Below are 15,840 nucleotides of genomic sequence, written 5' to 3' on the forward strand. Positions count from 1 at the left end.
ATTCCTATGCAACTGTAAAAGAACAGACCAATATAATCACTGGCAAAGAAAGTAATTTTAACTTCTTAGCTGCTGGTTAATTATTCCTACTCCAAAACAGCCTGAGAGCTTTAACAAACTGGTCTTGCAACGTATTGAAGCTGCTGACAGTTGAAAGCTATAGAAGGATACCTGGGAAAGAAAATGCCAGGATACATTTCCTAACTCTACTGAAATATGCTAGAGATGAAGAGTTTATGTTGAAACAGAAGTATTCTATATAATAAAAATTCCCTTAAAGATTCTCGAAATGTACAAAGCAAATGAAGAAGAATAAAAAAGGTTGCCTCACGGTATTGGCAAGCCCACAGCTAGCATCATTGTTAGCAACTCCTTTCAGTGAGGGGAAGATTATCATTTCATTATGTCAGTGGTGTGGCAAAAAAAACAGTGAGGATCAGTTAGAAGAAAGTTCTATAACATTTTTTTGGGGGGAGTTAGCAGTAATATTCTACTGGACAGGAATATATTCTCCATGGGAGGGAAAAAGTTTCATCTGCAATCTTGTGCTCAGAAGACAAGAAACCCCTTTGTCAATGTGAGTTGTTATTTCAAACACCAAGCTAACTGGCAATCTGTTATATTACCAGATAATTTGAAGACCTTTGGGAAAAGTTCTGTCCTCACCAAAGTTTTGTTTGGTTTAGGGCTGGGGAAGGGATGAGAAGAGGCAAGTGTAGCCTTGGTTTGTAAAAACACAATTTAGGAATATTCATTTCATATTTGAGTGTAAATTTACAAAACCCTGAACTCTTTACGTTATCATTAGTTGCACTGAATTTAGCAGCTTACAGGGTTGCAGCAAGATAAGATATAGGTTGTCCTTAATACAAAAATTTGGTTAGAGAGCTAATCTGCTGTTTTAGAGAATGCCATTGCTTATAGTTATCTTACTGTTTTTTTAATTTTTGTGATATGGCTGTATTTGGTTTTGACAAAATATTTTCTGTTTTTCTTGACTGGTCATTTACTTAAGTAGCAAAGGTCTTTGTGTATCTCATTAAAGTATGATACAAGAACAGGCATGTAACAGCCAAATGAATCTGTACTGTTGACAGTGTACTAGAGATATTTACATGTAACTGCAGAATCTTGCTTAAGTACTAAGTAAAAAATGTTAAATTATGATGACTAACCTAGGTTTTGAGGCAGTAATGTTGTCTAGACTACTGGCCTCTATTACCAAATTCCATTATTTTAAAGAGTACTTTACAAATAACTTAAAAAACAAACAAACAAACAAACAAAAAAAAAAACTAATCTGGTTTACGGATACACTTAAAAACAAACACACATGATTTTTAACAGCATTAATCAGTTTTGACTGCTGGTACAAGTGTTTCTCTGATAGAATTATTCTGTTATTGTTTAATAAAATTATTTCTGAATACTAACGTGGGAAGATTTCAGGGTGTAAGTTATCATAACTGTACATGCCACGTTGTTGGTAAAACCTGGCTTAGCCCCTAACACAAATGATTAACATGTTTTCATAGTTTACAGCCACCTATGTAACAATAGTACCCTAGGGATATTTTGAAGGACGTTGATGGATACATCTTCATATAGCTTATACACATATTCCTGGAATGTGTTAGCAGTCGCTGACCATATCTGCTTCTGGGGTTAAGACCAGTGGTCTTCAAACAGCACACAGCAACAATATGTATGTGCAGGTTCTCGAGGCAGATATGGTACTCATTTTGTTGAGGCATAAGCTTGGCAAGTTCAAAGCATAGAGGATTACTACCTCTGCTGTGGCTTTGTCACAGCTTACAATTACAGGAGCAGCTCCAATTGTTACTCCAGCATTTCTGCAGATCTCAGTTGGTAGGAATACATTTTCTCCTCAGTCTCAGCCTAATTATCCATCACCAAAAACATTGCCTCTCTAAGGAAATCCAGGGCAACCTACAGAATCAGCAATTTTATTTCTAATTGGGCTCAGGGTTACCCTTTCAACATAAGAAATGCCTCCCTTTGGGAATGAGTTTCAGTATTAACATGGAAGCAGTCAGTCAATCCACACAGTGAACAGCAAGACTCAAATGCTAGACCTAAAAAACAAAACAAAAAAAGTTTCTCTGGTGTTTTTTTTTACCTATTATGAATGACAGAATTATTAGTGATCTGTTAGCTCTACCTTGCAGATTAGGATTTCTATATGCAAAGAGAGAAAGATGTGTACGTGTTTGCATGTGTGTAAGACTCAAAGGCAAAAACTCCATTTACGTCAGGCCATAAAAGTTATGTCACCGTAACAGTTATCCTCACAAAAACTTCTTTCCTGAGAATTCACAACTTCACCAATAACAGAATTATTGAAAACACAAAAATTCCAGGTATTAGCAAAAAATCCAGATAGCAGCATGAGCTGCTGTTTTAATTTATATTCTGAATATAAGAGCAACTTAATCATTATCACATTTTTTTAGATTTGTAAAATGCATGAGATAGAAAACAAACTCTGCAGGAGCACTCAAAATTTGTAATGTTTTCTGGACCAAGGCTACTTCTAGTTCCTCCAGCGTAAGTCGGTTGCCAGAGGTGAAACTCTGCTCTGGTGAGGCCGCACCTCGAGTACTGTGTTAGCTTTGGGCCCCTCACTGCAAGAAGGACATCGAGGTCCTGGAGCGTGTCCAAAGAAGGGCCTGGGACACAAGTCCTGTGAGGAGCGGCTGAGGGAACTGGGGGTGTTTGGTCTGGAGAAGAGGAGGCTCAGGGGAGACCTTATTGCTCTCTGCAACTACCTGAAAGGAAGGTGTGAGGAGCTGGGGTTCGGCCTCTTCTCACAGATAACTAGTGATAGGACTAGAGGGAATGGCCTCTAGTTGTGCCAGGGGAGGTTCAGGCTGGAAATGAGGAGACATTTCTTCTCAGAAAGAGCAGTCAGGCATTGGGACGGGCTGCCCAGGGAGGTGGTGGGGTCACCGTCCCTGGGGGTGTTCAGGGAAAGGTTGGATGTGGTGCTTAGGGACATGGTTTAGTGGGTGACATTGGTGGTAGGGAGGTGGTTGGACCAGGTGACTTTGAAGGTCTCTTCCAACCCTAATGATTCTATGATTTGGCTGTGAAGTGACCTCACTGATGACAGGGAAAGGTAGCTAAGGCACAAATGTAGCCTGTGTATTGGCAAGCCGACCAAATTCAGTTCTGCTCGTTTCTTTTGTCTGTATTGTACAGTAAGTAACTATCTGATCTTTCCTATTTAGAACCTGACTTTATGCATGGACCCCATTTAAGAAATTTGTATTACTGTAAGCATAGCGAAGCCCTAAGTGAGAGAATGCGGCTGAAGTGGCAGTGGGGACCTAAAGCAATGCTATCAAAGCACTGGGCATCAGCCCGGTATCGGAGGTGCCTGTGGTGCAAGAGGCCGGCCTCCGGCTGCCTGCCAAACCCTGTGCGGTCTGTGCCGGGGCTCCTCAGCCCCGTCCGGCGAGGGCTCGGCGAGCCGGGGTCGCCCCGCTCCTCCTCCGCGCCCCGCCGAGCGCCTCCCGTGCAGCCTCCCGGGCCGCCCGGCGCCTACCTGCGGCAGGAAGGGGGCGGCGCGGCGCGGGGCGGCGGTTCCGGGCACGTCGGCGGGCGCCGCTCGCTCCTCGTGCTGCGTCCCCATGGCCGCGCCGCGGGACCCGCTGCCCCCGGGTGAGGACGCGGCGCGGACGGGACGGGAGCGGAGCGGGGCGGGGCGGGGCGGGGTGGGATGGGGCGGGCGGTGACGGCCCCCCCGCGGCCGCTCCCGGCCGCCGCGGGGTCGCCACGGGCGCTGCGGCCCGCGGAGCGCGGCTCGGTCCGTGCCCCGAGCCGGGCACCGCCGCCCTCCGGAGCACCGAGGGGAGCCCGGCCCGGCAGGGATTAAAAAAGCAAAAACTCGAGGGGCTGTCGGCTGCTCCCTTCCCCCCCCGCACGCTAATTAAGCTCGGGAATAATTTATCATGGGCCGCGCTGGTGTGATTTAGTGCAACTTGTCTTGTCAAGCCTGCTCTGGCGTTTAGGGTGTTAGTCGGGCTTGCTACCAGCGCCTTAAAAAGCCTTTCTTTATCTTTTTTTTTTTTTTTTTTTTTTGGGGGGGGGTATCCCAGACTCTGCGTGGTTAGCAAGGCAACACTTCTTAACTGGCATGGCTAATGGCACTTGCAACTTCGGAGTGCCTTTTCTCAGGCCTGCCAGTTTTAACTTACCTGTCCGCTCATGCAGCGATAGAGATTTGAGTAGTTAAGAGTAAACAAAAACACTCAAGCTTACAAACTTGCTGCACAAGCTTTAGATTTTTTTCAGAGAACTGAATATTCTAATGTAACTTGCTGTCTTTCCTCCTCTTATTCAAGTCTGAAATGTGCTTCCTGTCAAAACACGGTTGTTGATTTGTGTTTAATCAAAGGGTTCATCTCAAGTTGGGGTGATCACTTTGGGTTGTACTTCGAACGTGTATGTCCTGTGTTGGTGTGAAAGAAGTCTTCTGTGGGTGTGTTTGGGTTATAGAAGACGGTAGGCCTTACATTCTTCACTCACTGCTGGTGGTGTCCAGGTTACATTGCAGGGAAAAAAAAGTAGCAGGGGAATGCTGTATCCACTACGTGGTGCTTTGTGAACCTCTGCCTGCTTAAAGGTCAGAATTCTAAGGTCTCAGAAACTCGCCTTCAGGCTTCCTTCCCATGCACAGACAAAGAGCAGAGGTAGGGCTGGAAATTTGCAGGTGTGTGAGTAAAACTGACACGCTGTTCACACCGCTCTCAGTGCACAGCGCAGCATCCTTGTTAGGGTAGCAGTACCAAACAAACTGTGCTGACGGGCACGAGCTGGCTGCTCCGTTGTAGGCTGCTTGTGCTGGATAGGCTCAGGCAGAAGAGCCTCGAAAGCTGCTGGGCAGCTGGCTTCAGGTGCTGGGAGCAGAAGGGAGCTGTGGGAGCAACCACTGAACCCAACCTATGTGGGTCTGGGTCGATTCACATGAGAATTGTGGGGAGGTAAATGCACACCAGTGGCTGAATGGTGTCAGTGGGGAGAATGGTGATAGTGATTTTTTTGAAGGATCCCAGAAAATGATGTTATTAAGTTGTCTGTCAAGGTAACTGAAATCAGGTGGCCTGCACTGAGTAGTCAGATGATATCTGTATTTCCTGTCAGCCTTTCAACATGCAAAACTGTGGATGAGATAAACAGAGAACTTTCCTCCCTGCAGTTCTATGCACCTGCATCCAGCTGTATGAAATGAATTGCAGACTACTGTTGGAGATAAGTGCGGGAAGGAGAGAGGGGACATGGCATTTTAATTGCCTTATTCACAATTAAACATTAAGTCTGTGGTTCTCTAATTATCCACCAACTACCAGTGGTCAACAAGACCGTGGTGACTCATCTGCAGCCAGCATACAGAGCATTCATTCGTAGGTACAAATCCTCATATGTGTTCATGCCACCTGTAGAAAACATTGGAAACTGGTCGTGCTCTGCAGCCTAAAAAAAACAGGGAATTTGGAGTTCTTCATAAAGAACTAGAAAAACAAGCGGGAAGGAATTTAGGCATAGGGAAAGCAATACAGTTTTTAAATAATATTTTCCGGGATAGATAAGAAAGAAAGGTGCAAGTCAGTTTGCAGTTGGTGTGTTTCTGTGTGAGACCTAGAAAGCAGGAGTCAGTTAAAGCCACCACCCAGTACTCTATCACCTCTTGTAGGGTCACCCTGGGGTCTGCCAAGGCCTCATTCCAAATCCCCGTATTTTCAGACCTTCACCCATTCACTCAGTGCTTCCCTCTGGATCGTGGAAAGTAAATAATTGCTGGTGTCGCAATCTACCTTGGCAGTGTGACGCCTTGGAGGTGTAATGGCAATAGGGGGGGAAGCTTTCTGTAGTTATAGTAGCCACAGAGGTTCACCAGGGCATTGATCTTTTGGGGAGTCTGCTTTCATCTACATTAAGGTTCCCCTTAAATTATGAGGGCAAAAGAAAGTGGTTTTCGATTATATTTTTTTTTTTAATTGCAGCCAAAAACTTGTAAGGAGTAGTTATAAGGCCTCCAGAATAAACAGAGTAATCCCTTTGCTAAGGGATTTGTTGGGTCTTCACTGACAGTAGAAGGAACAGTGAGACTTTGGATGTTTTTGGCTTTGCTTGGCTCCCCGTGCCTCCTTGTTTTATGCTCTCCTTTGCAGGGTGGGTCCCTCAGCTGCTCTCTTTGCCTCAGCTTTGTCTGCAGCTCCACAGCACACAGTTCCCACCTGAATCCTCTGCTTTTGGCCCAACTCTAGCAGCACCTTACTCCAGCTTATTGTCAGACCCCGATCCCAGTCTGACTCTCACCCTCTCTGCATTCAAGTTGGGAAGCTTATGGCCATTTGTGCTGGCCCCTGCTGTCAGGGCAGGCTTCATGAAGAGCGACCATGTTTCTGGATGCCGTGTTTCTGGAGCAGGGATTTAATCCCGAACAGGGCATGTGCGACTGCAGTATGGCGTTTTGGTTTGGTTTCCTCTTTTGGATGTGTCTTCCTAAACTTTGTGCTGCAGCGTGCTCATAGGAAATTTAATAGAGCTCTGCCTTTTAAAAATGTTTAACACAGCTGTGTGCAGAGGATGTGCTCCAGCCTCGTGGAACTGCTAAATTTGAGTTAAAATAGGGTCTGTGTAACTTCAGTGCTGTTTGGGGGCTTGGTGTTTATACTGTGCATTTTTATTTCTGTATTTGTGAGGAGAAAAAGATAGTCACTGAATATTGATTTGAAGTACATCTTTCTGGTTGAGGCTGAAAGCATTGTGGTGAGTATAGGAGTGAGAGTGATAAAAATGGAGCGAAAATCCTATCACATCACTTAAAATGCTTTTCATAGTTTTTGAAAACACAATACTTAGCAACGGAACAGATCTTCTGTGAGGGATGGAGATGAAGGCGCTAAATGAAGGAGCACTGTTGTGAATCCTGGCTTGTATATGAGATTTGTTTCAGGTTCTCTGTACGCTTTTGGTCACTATTCCACTATTATTTGTCAATTTAGACATCAGTGTAGAGGGGTTGACAGTTAATGATTCACCTGCAAGTGCTTTGAAGATTTATCTTTGTATGCTTTTGATGTTAATATAATTGAAGTTTAGAATTCAATTGTATAAAAATAATTGATGTTTACCTCAAATGGGGCAGTGGATATGTTTACTGTTTGAATTATTCCTTTAAGGAAAAAAATGGAGTGCTGCCACTTGGAGAACAAAACTTACGTTTTAGCAGATGTGTTGGATTTTACTCTTTACTGCTGAATTGCCTTGTGATTTATTTATTTATTTTTACTAAAAATAATTCAGAGTTTTCATTTCAGTCCATCTTTTGTTAGCTTAGAGTTGGATTTCCCTGTTGCACATAGTTTCTCATCCTTGTGGTAGTATCTTGGACGTTTTCTAGCTTGTCATGTTTTCTTGTGTAAATGAAGCTTGACATAATGCATGTAATGGCAGCGTAGCTATGCTTTGCCTTGGTCAGACAAATAAGCAAAATATGAATTTCCAGACAGAAATATTTCGAGGATTATGAATTGATAAAACTTACTTATTTCCAGCAGATCACGGAGCAAAAGAGCCAGTAGAGGATACAGATCCAAGCACTCTTTCCTTAACAATGGTACGTGTTTTTGCTCTAACAAAGTTAAAATCATTATAGTTCTCTACAGTTTTGCAATGCAGAAATGAGTAAAATATTTAAGAAACTCAAACCATGTGTGTATATATATAGGGTTTTGCTTATCTGTATAATTGCATTAACTTACTAACCCTGTACATTTAAAATGTGAATAAAAAAAAATGGCAATAGGTGTATGAGCTGAGTTGGGTGGTATCAGCTGAGCTGTCCATTGGTCAGCCTTTAGAGAAGCTATGACTACCCTTTTTTTTCATTTAATAGAAAAAAAGAGATTGGTGCTGACCTTCTTCTGTCTGTATGGATTGGAAGAAAACCCAGCTGAGGCTTAAAATGTAAATTGTATTAAGTTGTTATTCCTTCCTTTACCTATTTTGTCTGATGAGTTCAGGTGATGGAAAGATACAACCAAAAGCCGGTGCCTTACAGCAGGCATGGGTAAACCTAGGGAGAGACCAAACAGTGCTCTCTAGTGCTTGCTCACAGAGTAACACCATTTGTGACAAACCTTTGTGTCGTACTATAAGCATGCCAATGTTATGCTGGAACAAGGACTGTATCAGGTAAAGGGAATATGAAATTCTGAAAAGATTTGTAAGAGGAGTTCTTTTTTAAGTTGCTATGGGTTACTTCCTCTGGGGAGAAGTAACAGTGCTGTGTAGCCAAGAGAAGACTGTTCTTTAATGCAGTTATATAAACAGATTCAAATGCTCTGGTTTATTTTATGGATGGTGACAGAACAAGCTATTGCTTTCCCTTGGTGCTTTCTTCTCATTTTGAAGCTTTGCAACAGGGAATCAGCAAGAAACTTGGAAAATGTCACTTTAAATGCTGATCCTTCCCTGGGATCCATTATTGCAGTCTGTATTAGCAGGCTTTTATAAAATATACAGGCTTCTGTGACTGGTTTTGTTAATAGACTAAGTTAGAAGCTGTTCTTTTTTGCTAAGGGGGATATTTAAAAGGTGGGGAAAAGTTTGAAAACAGATGAAAGTTTGCTTATCCCTACCACCTTAAATTAATATGTCTTTAATCTGTGTGCTTGGTTATCAACTTCTATGAAATGTTTCACCTATTTTTATGTAAAGATAGGGGTCATAGGGAAGGAGGTGGATTTTAGGTTTAGTAGCAAGTTATAACAGATGCCTGAAAATGAGTAGCTATCTCCTTAGACTCAGTAACAATAGTTTTCTTTTGCATCTTAATCATCTTTTCAATTTTAGAGCAGAAGGGAATGAGTTTTTTTTTTTTCCTTCAGTGCAGTAACATTTTAATAAAGGTTTATGTCTGTTAAAAGAGCTTTTGAAATTGTCTCTGTTACTCTTCATTTGCATTACCTTTTCTAGATTGCTATCTCACTGTTTAAATGCAAAATTTCTTTTCCAATCTCTGCTTCTTCACTGAACTGTAATACCTTTAAAAATACTGTAGCAAACCCGAAAGCTATTACTTTTGCATGCAGTGATCAGTAGCAGTGGTAGTATCTCAATTTCTGCATAAGAAGCACAGTACTCTATCTGACAGTAGATAGATCAACTAGTAGCAATTTTAGAGATACAACTATAATTATGCAGTTTTTATATACTCTTTCTCCAGCAGAATTACACTCAACATTTGTCTCTTGCCTTTTTGTGACAGACTGAAAAATATCCCGTCCAAGACACAGGAGTACCTAAAGGTAAGCACTGTGAATTTTGTCTTTTAGGTTGTGTGTCATAAATCTGTGTTGTTATACACAGTAAGATCATCAGTGTTATCCAGGAGATTGAAATACTCTTATTTTTTCCTAGACATTTATATTCTAAATGTAATGTGTCATCTTCTATGTTTTAAGGTCAGTAGGGTATATATTATAGGTTCTGAATTTTTCTGCCCAAGTTTAGTTCCTATCTGAAAGTCACAGCTATTTTAAGAAGATCTTGACTCAACATGCAAGGAAAACATAGTGGTGCCGCCAAAAAAACAGTATTCAGAGGATAGAGATAAAATAATATTATTTTAGATATTATGTTCAGATTTCAATTTATTAGATATTATATATTGTATTTTAGATATTATGTTCAGAGGATAGAGATAAAACATGGCTTTGAAGAGATTACCGGTGCCTTCAGATTATCAGAAATGTAATCCAGAAATACCTTGTAGTTCTCTTGCCTCCAATTGCATTCCCAGCCCTACAACCAGTTAACTCTTTATGCCATCTTTACCTTGAGCGGCAGGTATGAATACCACTCAGTTTGGAACCTATCACGTCCTGTGCAGGTTCTGTATTGCACTCAAGTCAAGTACTTTAGGCTGTGTCAATATCCCTTTTATGGATTCCTTGACACATGTAGTGTTGTTTTTTGTTATCCCTGTCTTTGCCATTGGCCGGATCTCCTTCAATAAGTACTGTGCAGCTGAAGTGTTCTGCACACTGCATTGCACAGCAAGCCAGCACTGGGGCAGACACAAGAAACAAGGCAGAAGCTAGTCACAATGGAAACTTTGCTGAGGAGTGTGGACAATACACCACTAGGGTTAAAGAAAGGTTAGAGGGTTATTTTGGGGGCTTAAGGGATCCAGCCAGAGAAAATGAGCATCTTCTCAGAAGTGCTCAGTGGAGAAGTAGAATGTGGGATGAAAACTAATTTGAAATTATTAATTACCTTCTGTTTCATTGCAATCAGGTGGTTTGTTCCTTCAAAACTGTTCACTAACATTAAAGAAATTTCTCTGCAATGTTCTTTTATTCTTCGTATTCTTAATTCCATCCATGACATTAGGTCCCCCTCAGAATTAATTAGATAAATTCCTAAATTTCTAATATTGCCAAACTTGTTTGAAATCCACTATTGTGTGTTTTAAATGCATTTAATTTAAAAAGGAAAGCTGAAAGGGAGCGGAAACCAGTGCTTTTTGTAGAAAGGAGATGGTGTACTTTTAATTTTTTAATTTACACTCTTGCCAAGTGTGAAGAGATGTAAATACTAATATAGCTTAAAAAGATGTAAGTATTAATATAGCTTGACATTTCCTCTTTAGAGTAGGAAGTGTTAAAAATACCTCTTAATACCGTGTTCATTTCCGGAATCTCTTTTTTTTTTTATTATTATTACTCTTGTTTTTTATGTTTCTTGACTTTATTTTTCAAAGTATGTCTTCCTTACTATGGATTTTGAAACTTGCATGATATCAGTGCTAGATAGTTCCTTAGGTGATAACTTCTCAGTTTGCTCAATGAGAATGTATTTTCATAACTATTTCTATAAAAATATAGACTGAGAAATACGAGCCTGTGAGCTAAAAAAAAATGTCACAGATGTGCAGGCCTGATTGCGTGTAATGCAAAATTCTGTTTGCTTCAGATTTAATGGTTGAATAAACAGTACATTGGCCTTGAGGAGTGGGGGGACAGTTTTGTTCCTTTTTTGCTCAATTAATTAAGGGACCATTTGGGGACCTGACTTATCCAAGGTCTTAGCACCCTCTACTGATGATGAATTAAAGGTGAGTTGAGTGAGCTTCTCATCTTGCAGGATTAGGCTTAATGTTTACGTCATGCTTTGAGTATAATTCTGCTTCCACTCAAATCCTGAACAAATTTGGCACGTAGTGTTTTTACATAAATTAAGTGGAATTTTGATGCCAATAGGTACCTTTTTCAGCAAGACTTTTGGGGGAATTTTTTCCTTGTCTGTGGACCTATGGTTGTAAAGAAAAAAGATGATGCGTATTAAACATTTACCCTGCTGGCAGTGGAATGCTATTTGGCTTTTAATTTCAACAGTCTTATAAAAGAAGAAAAAGAGGAGAACCATGGTTTCTTTGTTTTTTTTTTCTCACAAGCGTAAGGTTGACTTCTTTGATTCAGACGAATTTCTTGAGCGAGATAAGGAAATACGTCTTCTTTCTGTTACCTGACAATTCATAAAAGTAATAGCAGTTCTTCCATGAGATCATACCTCTTAAACAGCAAGAAGAAATGTACTTGTACTACAGATGCAGTCTCCACCATGGAGTGTTTAGATATGTGTAGAATATAACCTCTTTTAAGCTCCTGTTAACGGTTAGTCAGCACCTGACCCATGGGATTTGTGCAGATGGTTTGATAATGAGGCCCTTATTAATCACGCAGAGTGAAAATTTCTGTTTGCATGAGGTTCACAGAGGGTTTATGCATCCCTTGTATCCCATTTTGAGGGCTGAAGTAAATCTTGAAAGGTAATCAGTTTGTGTAGTATTGGGGAATGTTGTGCTTTTCAATGGATTACCAAGGCAGGTGATAAATGCACTTTGAAACAGATTATTTTAGTGTTTCAGGAAATTCCTGTGTAGTAGGGATAAGTAGGATGAGCCTAATTCACAAAGGGGCAGAAGAAAAAGTACTCATTTATGTAGTACATATTTCAACAGTGATCATTATAATTGTGATGAGAAAAGCAAAGCAAAAAGGATTATACTGACTTGTAACAGTCTTCTTGAGTCTGCTTTGATGTATTGGCTCAGTTAATATTCTCTTGGTACTATTTCTGGTCAGCTTTCTGAAAGAATATAACTCTTGCCTCAAAAACAGCATGACGGTTGTTTCTTAAACACTAATACACTAATACTTGATCTCTGCAAGGGTTGTTTTTCTTCACACAATCATGGACTGCATGACTGTTGTGGTCACTGCCAGTTTATTGGTTTGGGCTTTTTAATCCTGCATCTCCCAGTGACTGATCATGATGTGGAGTTATAGGTGTCCAGCATACAAAATTTAATGTATGTTTGATAGTCTTACTCTTTAAGTTTGTATTTGGGTGGAAGACCAGTTTCTCACAATCTTTGTCTTAGATGAGGAATACCTAACAGATCAAGTAACATTGGAAATTGCATCTGTGAACATCCGGAGTCTTACGTCAGATACTGGCCTAGTCCAACAGGTAAGAAAAAATGATATCTGTATGTAAATTAAGTTATTGCTGCTAATTAAATGTTAACAAATAAGTATGTTTTCAGACTGTATGTGGAGAGCACAGAATTAGTCAATAAAATTGACCAGAAATAGGCTCCCTTTTCCAGAGTTCAGTGAAGTGAGCTTTTGAGGAGAAAAGTAAAAGAAAGGCTAAATAATTATTAATGTTTGCTTTGTAGTTTAACTAGGCTTTCAGTAGCAGTAGATGCTTTGAAGAAGAGCCAATGCAGAGTTAAGGCTTTGTCATGCATGCTCTCCCTCTTCCCTGCTGAAAATAGAGCCAAAGCAGAGAATAAGTAAAGGAGGCTGAATCCCATGTTTTGGACTCCTTGTGTCTTGTCCTAGGGAGGCATTTGATTGTTCTGCTTTGACTTTGGGACACTGCTCTATCCGTAGTGGAAATACTCTCCACTGAGTGTTAAGTCTTAGGTTGCCATAGGGTGGGCCGTGCTGAGTGACCGCCATGGTTACCGTGATGCTCCATGGTTACCATCTTTCAGGTGAATGTTATTTCCTGAATTTCAAATTGATTCTCTTTGGGTTGAGCAGAAAACTTGGAGAAGAGAAATGAATGAGCAATGTCCAGCGAGAAGAAGAATTAAAAGGAGTTCCTTATGCCAGAGTCCCAGCTGACTTTCATCAAACAAACATGGGTTTGGTATGCATTTCACAGATGATGGAGGTAACTTTCTCATTCCCATCATCAAGAAGAGAGCATTTGTTGCCCGCTTAGAGTTACTATAAAGATACTTCAGCATACTAGTTTGTTAATAGTACTACAGAGCTGGAAAAATTTCTGCTTATTTTCAGACTGTGCATAGGCTTATAGCTTTGATAAAACCTGTAGAAGTTGATTGAGTTTTAACTGTAGGCAAAAAATACTCTTGCCTAATACCTTCATTTTATGGACAGTGACAATACATTATCTTATTGCAAGTACATTACAAGAAAATAATCTTGACTAAACCTGAGTGCATTTGGCTTGACAAAAGTGGATAATAACTGATCAGTACCAATACCAATTTTGGAAACATATGAATGGCACAGGTAAGTATCCAAAGTATTTCTTTGTACTTGTTGCAGTACTAGCCACTCCTGTTATTTTTGTCGTGAGACATGAGTATAATGGCATCTCTAAGAGGCATTTAGGTATTAGCTTTCACCATGAACCTGGAACTTTCATGAATTCACAAAGTCTGGAAAAAGTTATTGAAGCTCAGGACAACAACTGAGCTATTGTAAACTAAGTGAAAAATACCTACCACTTTTCCTTTTTTTTTTTTCCTTCTCTTTTGTTTTTGTTTGTTTGTTCCTCTTTAAACAGAGACCTGAGAAGGCTGATCTGTGATGGGCAACTGCTTGTTCTCCCAATAGCTTACCTTTCTGGGGATTTGCTCCTCAAGACTCAATACTGTTCTACTTTTAAAGAATTAGAGGAAATGGAGACAATGGCTATAATTGGGGTTTCCATATCTAATTTTTCTTGAACTTTGGGTGCTCACGTGGCAAAAAGGCCAAGATCATAAATTTAAAAACCTCTGTCCATGGAAAGCTTATGTGGTGTCACTGGAAACGCAGACTACTAGAAGATAATGGCAAGGATGATTCTGTTACAAGCGGCATGTGCAACCTCAGATCTCTTCTGAGCAGAGATCAGTCGTTCTGGGATGATTTGATGTTGCACACGTGTCCTTGCGGTTTCCAGGGAAGAAAGAAATGCTGAAAACATGCACGTTTTTCCTTTCCTGACAGTGTTTAAATATTTTGGGGATAATGTGCCTTCTTGATCATTGGACTCTGCATGTATGTATGTTCACTACATCAGCTGAAATTACCTATTTTTAGTGGATTTCCTAGTACAGAAGGTTTAGTAGGTAGGAATAGACTGGTGGTCTTGTGTTTGCATGCACAGCTTGCAAAATGCTAAGAAGCTTGCTGTGATAGTTTTGAAAGAATAATGCAATACGAAAATCAACGATGCTTTATTGCAGTTACCTAAGGGGAAAATCCCCTTCTGCTTTCATCTTTAAATCCTCAGTAGAAGAAAGCTATTTCATCTGGTTCCACACCCGCATAGATTAAGTACGGGCAGCTGCAGTTTCCTGCAGTCCTAGGATCAAGGTGCTATACTTCCAGTTTTTAGATGTTGCTTTCTAAATAGTAGAATTGAAGTGTTAAAACGTGTGTTGCAGTCTCAAGCTGCTGAATATTTTTGCTGTGTTTAATTTGTGGATAAAAAGCCCCGGAGGGAATGTTTGGTTCAAACAGGAGGATGGTTAGATGTGAGCCAGCAGAAATGTTCAAGCCCACCTGCTGTCCAGAAAAAATTTATATGTATGTGAAGAAGTTTGTAAAAGAGCTCCTGCACTTTTACTAGATCAATGAAGCATTCCCTTACTGTTGCATGTTACAGGCAAAGATCTCAGGTTTCTCATTATAAAACTTTTAAATCTTCTTAATCAAACCATATGAATTATTGAACAGCTTTGTACTGGTCAGCAAAAAAACCCAAAAGCTATTTTTCAAGTGTACAGTATGAACAGTATTTCATGACTGTGTACAGTGAGGTCACTTTGTAAGAATTGGTAAGTGCCCAGACTATAATTTTTCAAACAGTGAGGGCTGTAATTGGTGTTGAGTTAACAACAGTCAAATGAGGAAAACTAAGCAAAAGTGAAAAATGTGGACAGGAGGAAAGAGGGAAGAAGAGCATATTATTCAAAAGATGTAACCCCATAGCATATGATTAATAAGGATCACATTCTTCAGTAGATAAAACCATCCAGGCTGTTTTGTGAAGCAAAAACATAAAAATGCTGCCTGAAAAGTCTGCAGATTGTCAGTAATTTCTCATACCACGTATGTTCCCTGTCTAACAGGTAGCTTGGGATTCTTCTAAGTAATCTCCTGCCACTTATAAATTAGCCAAATAGTTATTCTGGTGTTCAAATACGTTGTTTTGATTTATATTTATTCTCTGCTTTGTAGCCAGAAAACAAAGACTCGCAAAACCATACTGATGAATCACTTTCAGGTAATATATCAGCTTTACTCTTCTACATATTTTATTCTTATATTTTCTTTGAGAGGACTTCATTAAAAAGTGCTATTCATCATAACCTAGAACTTCCTGGATAATCAATGCTTGTGCTCATTTCATTACCAGTGTCATTTACAGCTACCTCTGTTTTAAAGGGGGTGGTGATCAATAATGCAAACCATACAAAATATGTAAGTTAGG

At 40.2% G+C, this 15,840-nt stretch overlaps 1 protein-coding gene across 1 annotated transcript; it reads left to right on the top strand.

Annotated features, from left to right (window-relative positions):
* The first annotated feature begins 3,569 nt into the window (after positions 1-3,569).
* On the top strand, positions 3,570-15,633 carry EDARADD (EDAR associated death domain). Its single transcript, XM_040552717.1, has 6 exons — positions 3,570-3,684; positions 7,584-7,645; positions 9,299-9,338; positions 12,479-12,567; positions 13,149-13,281; positions 15,588-15,633. The coding sequence occupies exons 1-5, from the start codon at positions 3,654-3,656 to the stop codon at positions 13,230-13,232; spliced, it is 306 nt and encodes a 101-aa protein (XP_040408651.1). The 5' UTR covers positions 3,570-3,653; the 3' UTR covers positions 13,233-13,281; positions 15,588-15,633.
* The last annotated feature ends 207 nt before the right edge of the window (positions 15,634-15,840 follow it).

This window comes from Cygnus olor, chromosome 3 (assembly GCF_009769625.2).
Source record: "Cygnus olor isolate bCygOlo1 chromosome 3, bCygOlo1.pri.v2, whole genome shotgun sequence".
Lineage (NCBI taxonomy): Eukaryota > Metazoa > Chordata > Aves > Anseriformes > Anatidae > Cygnus > Cygnus olor.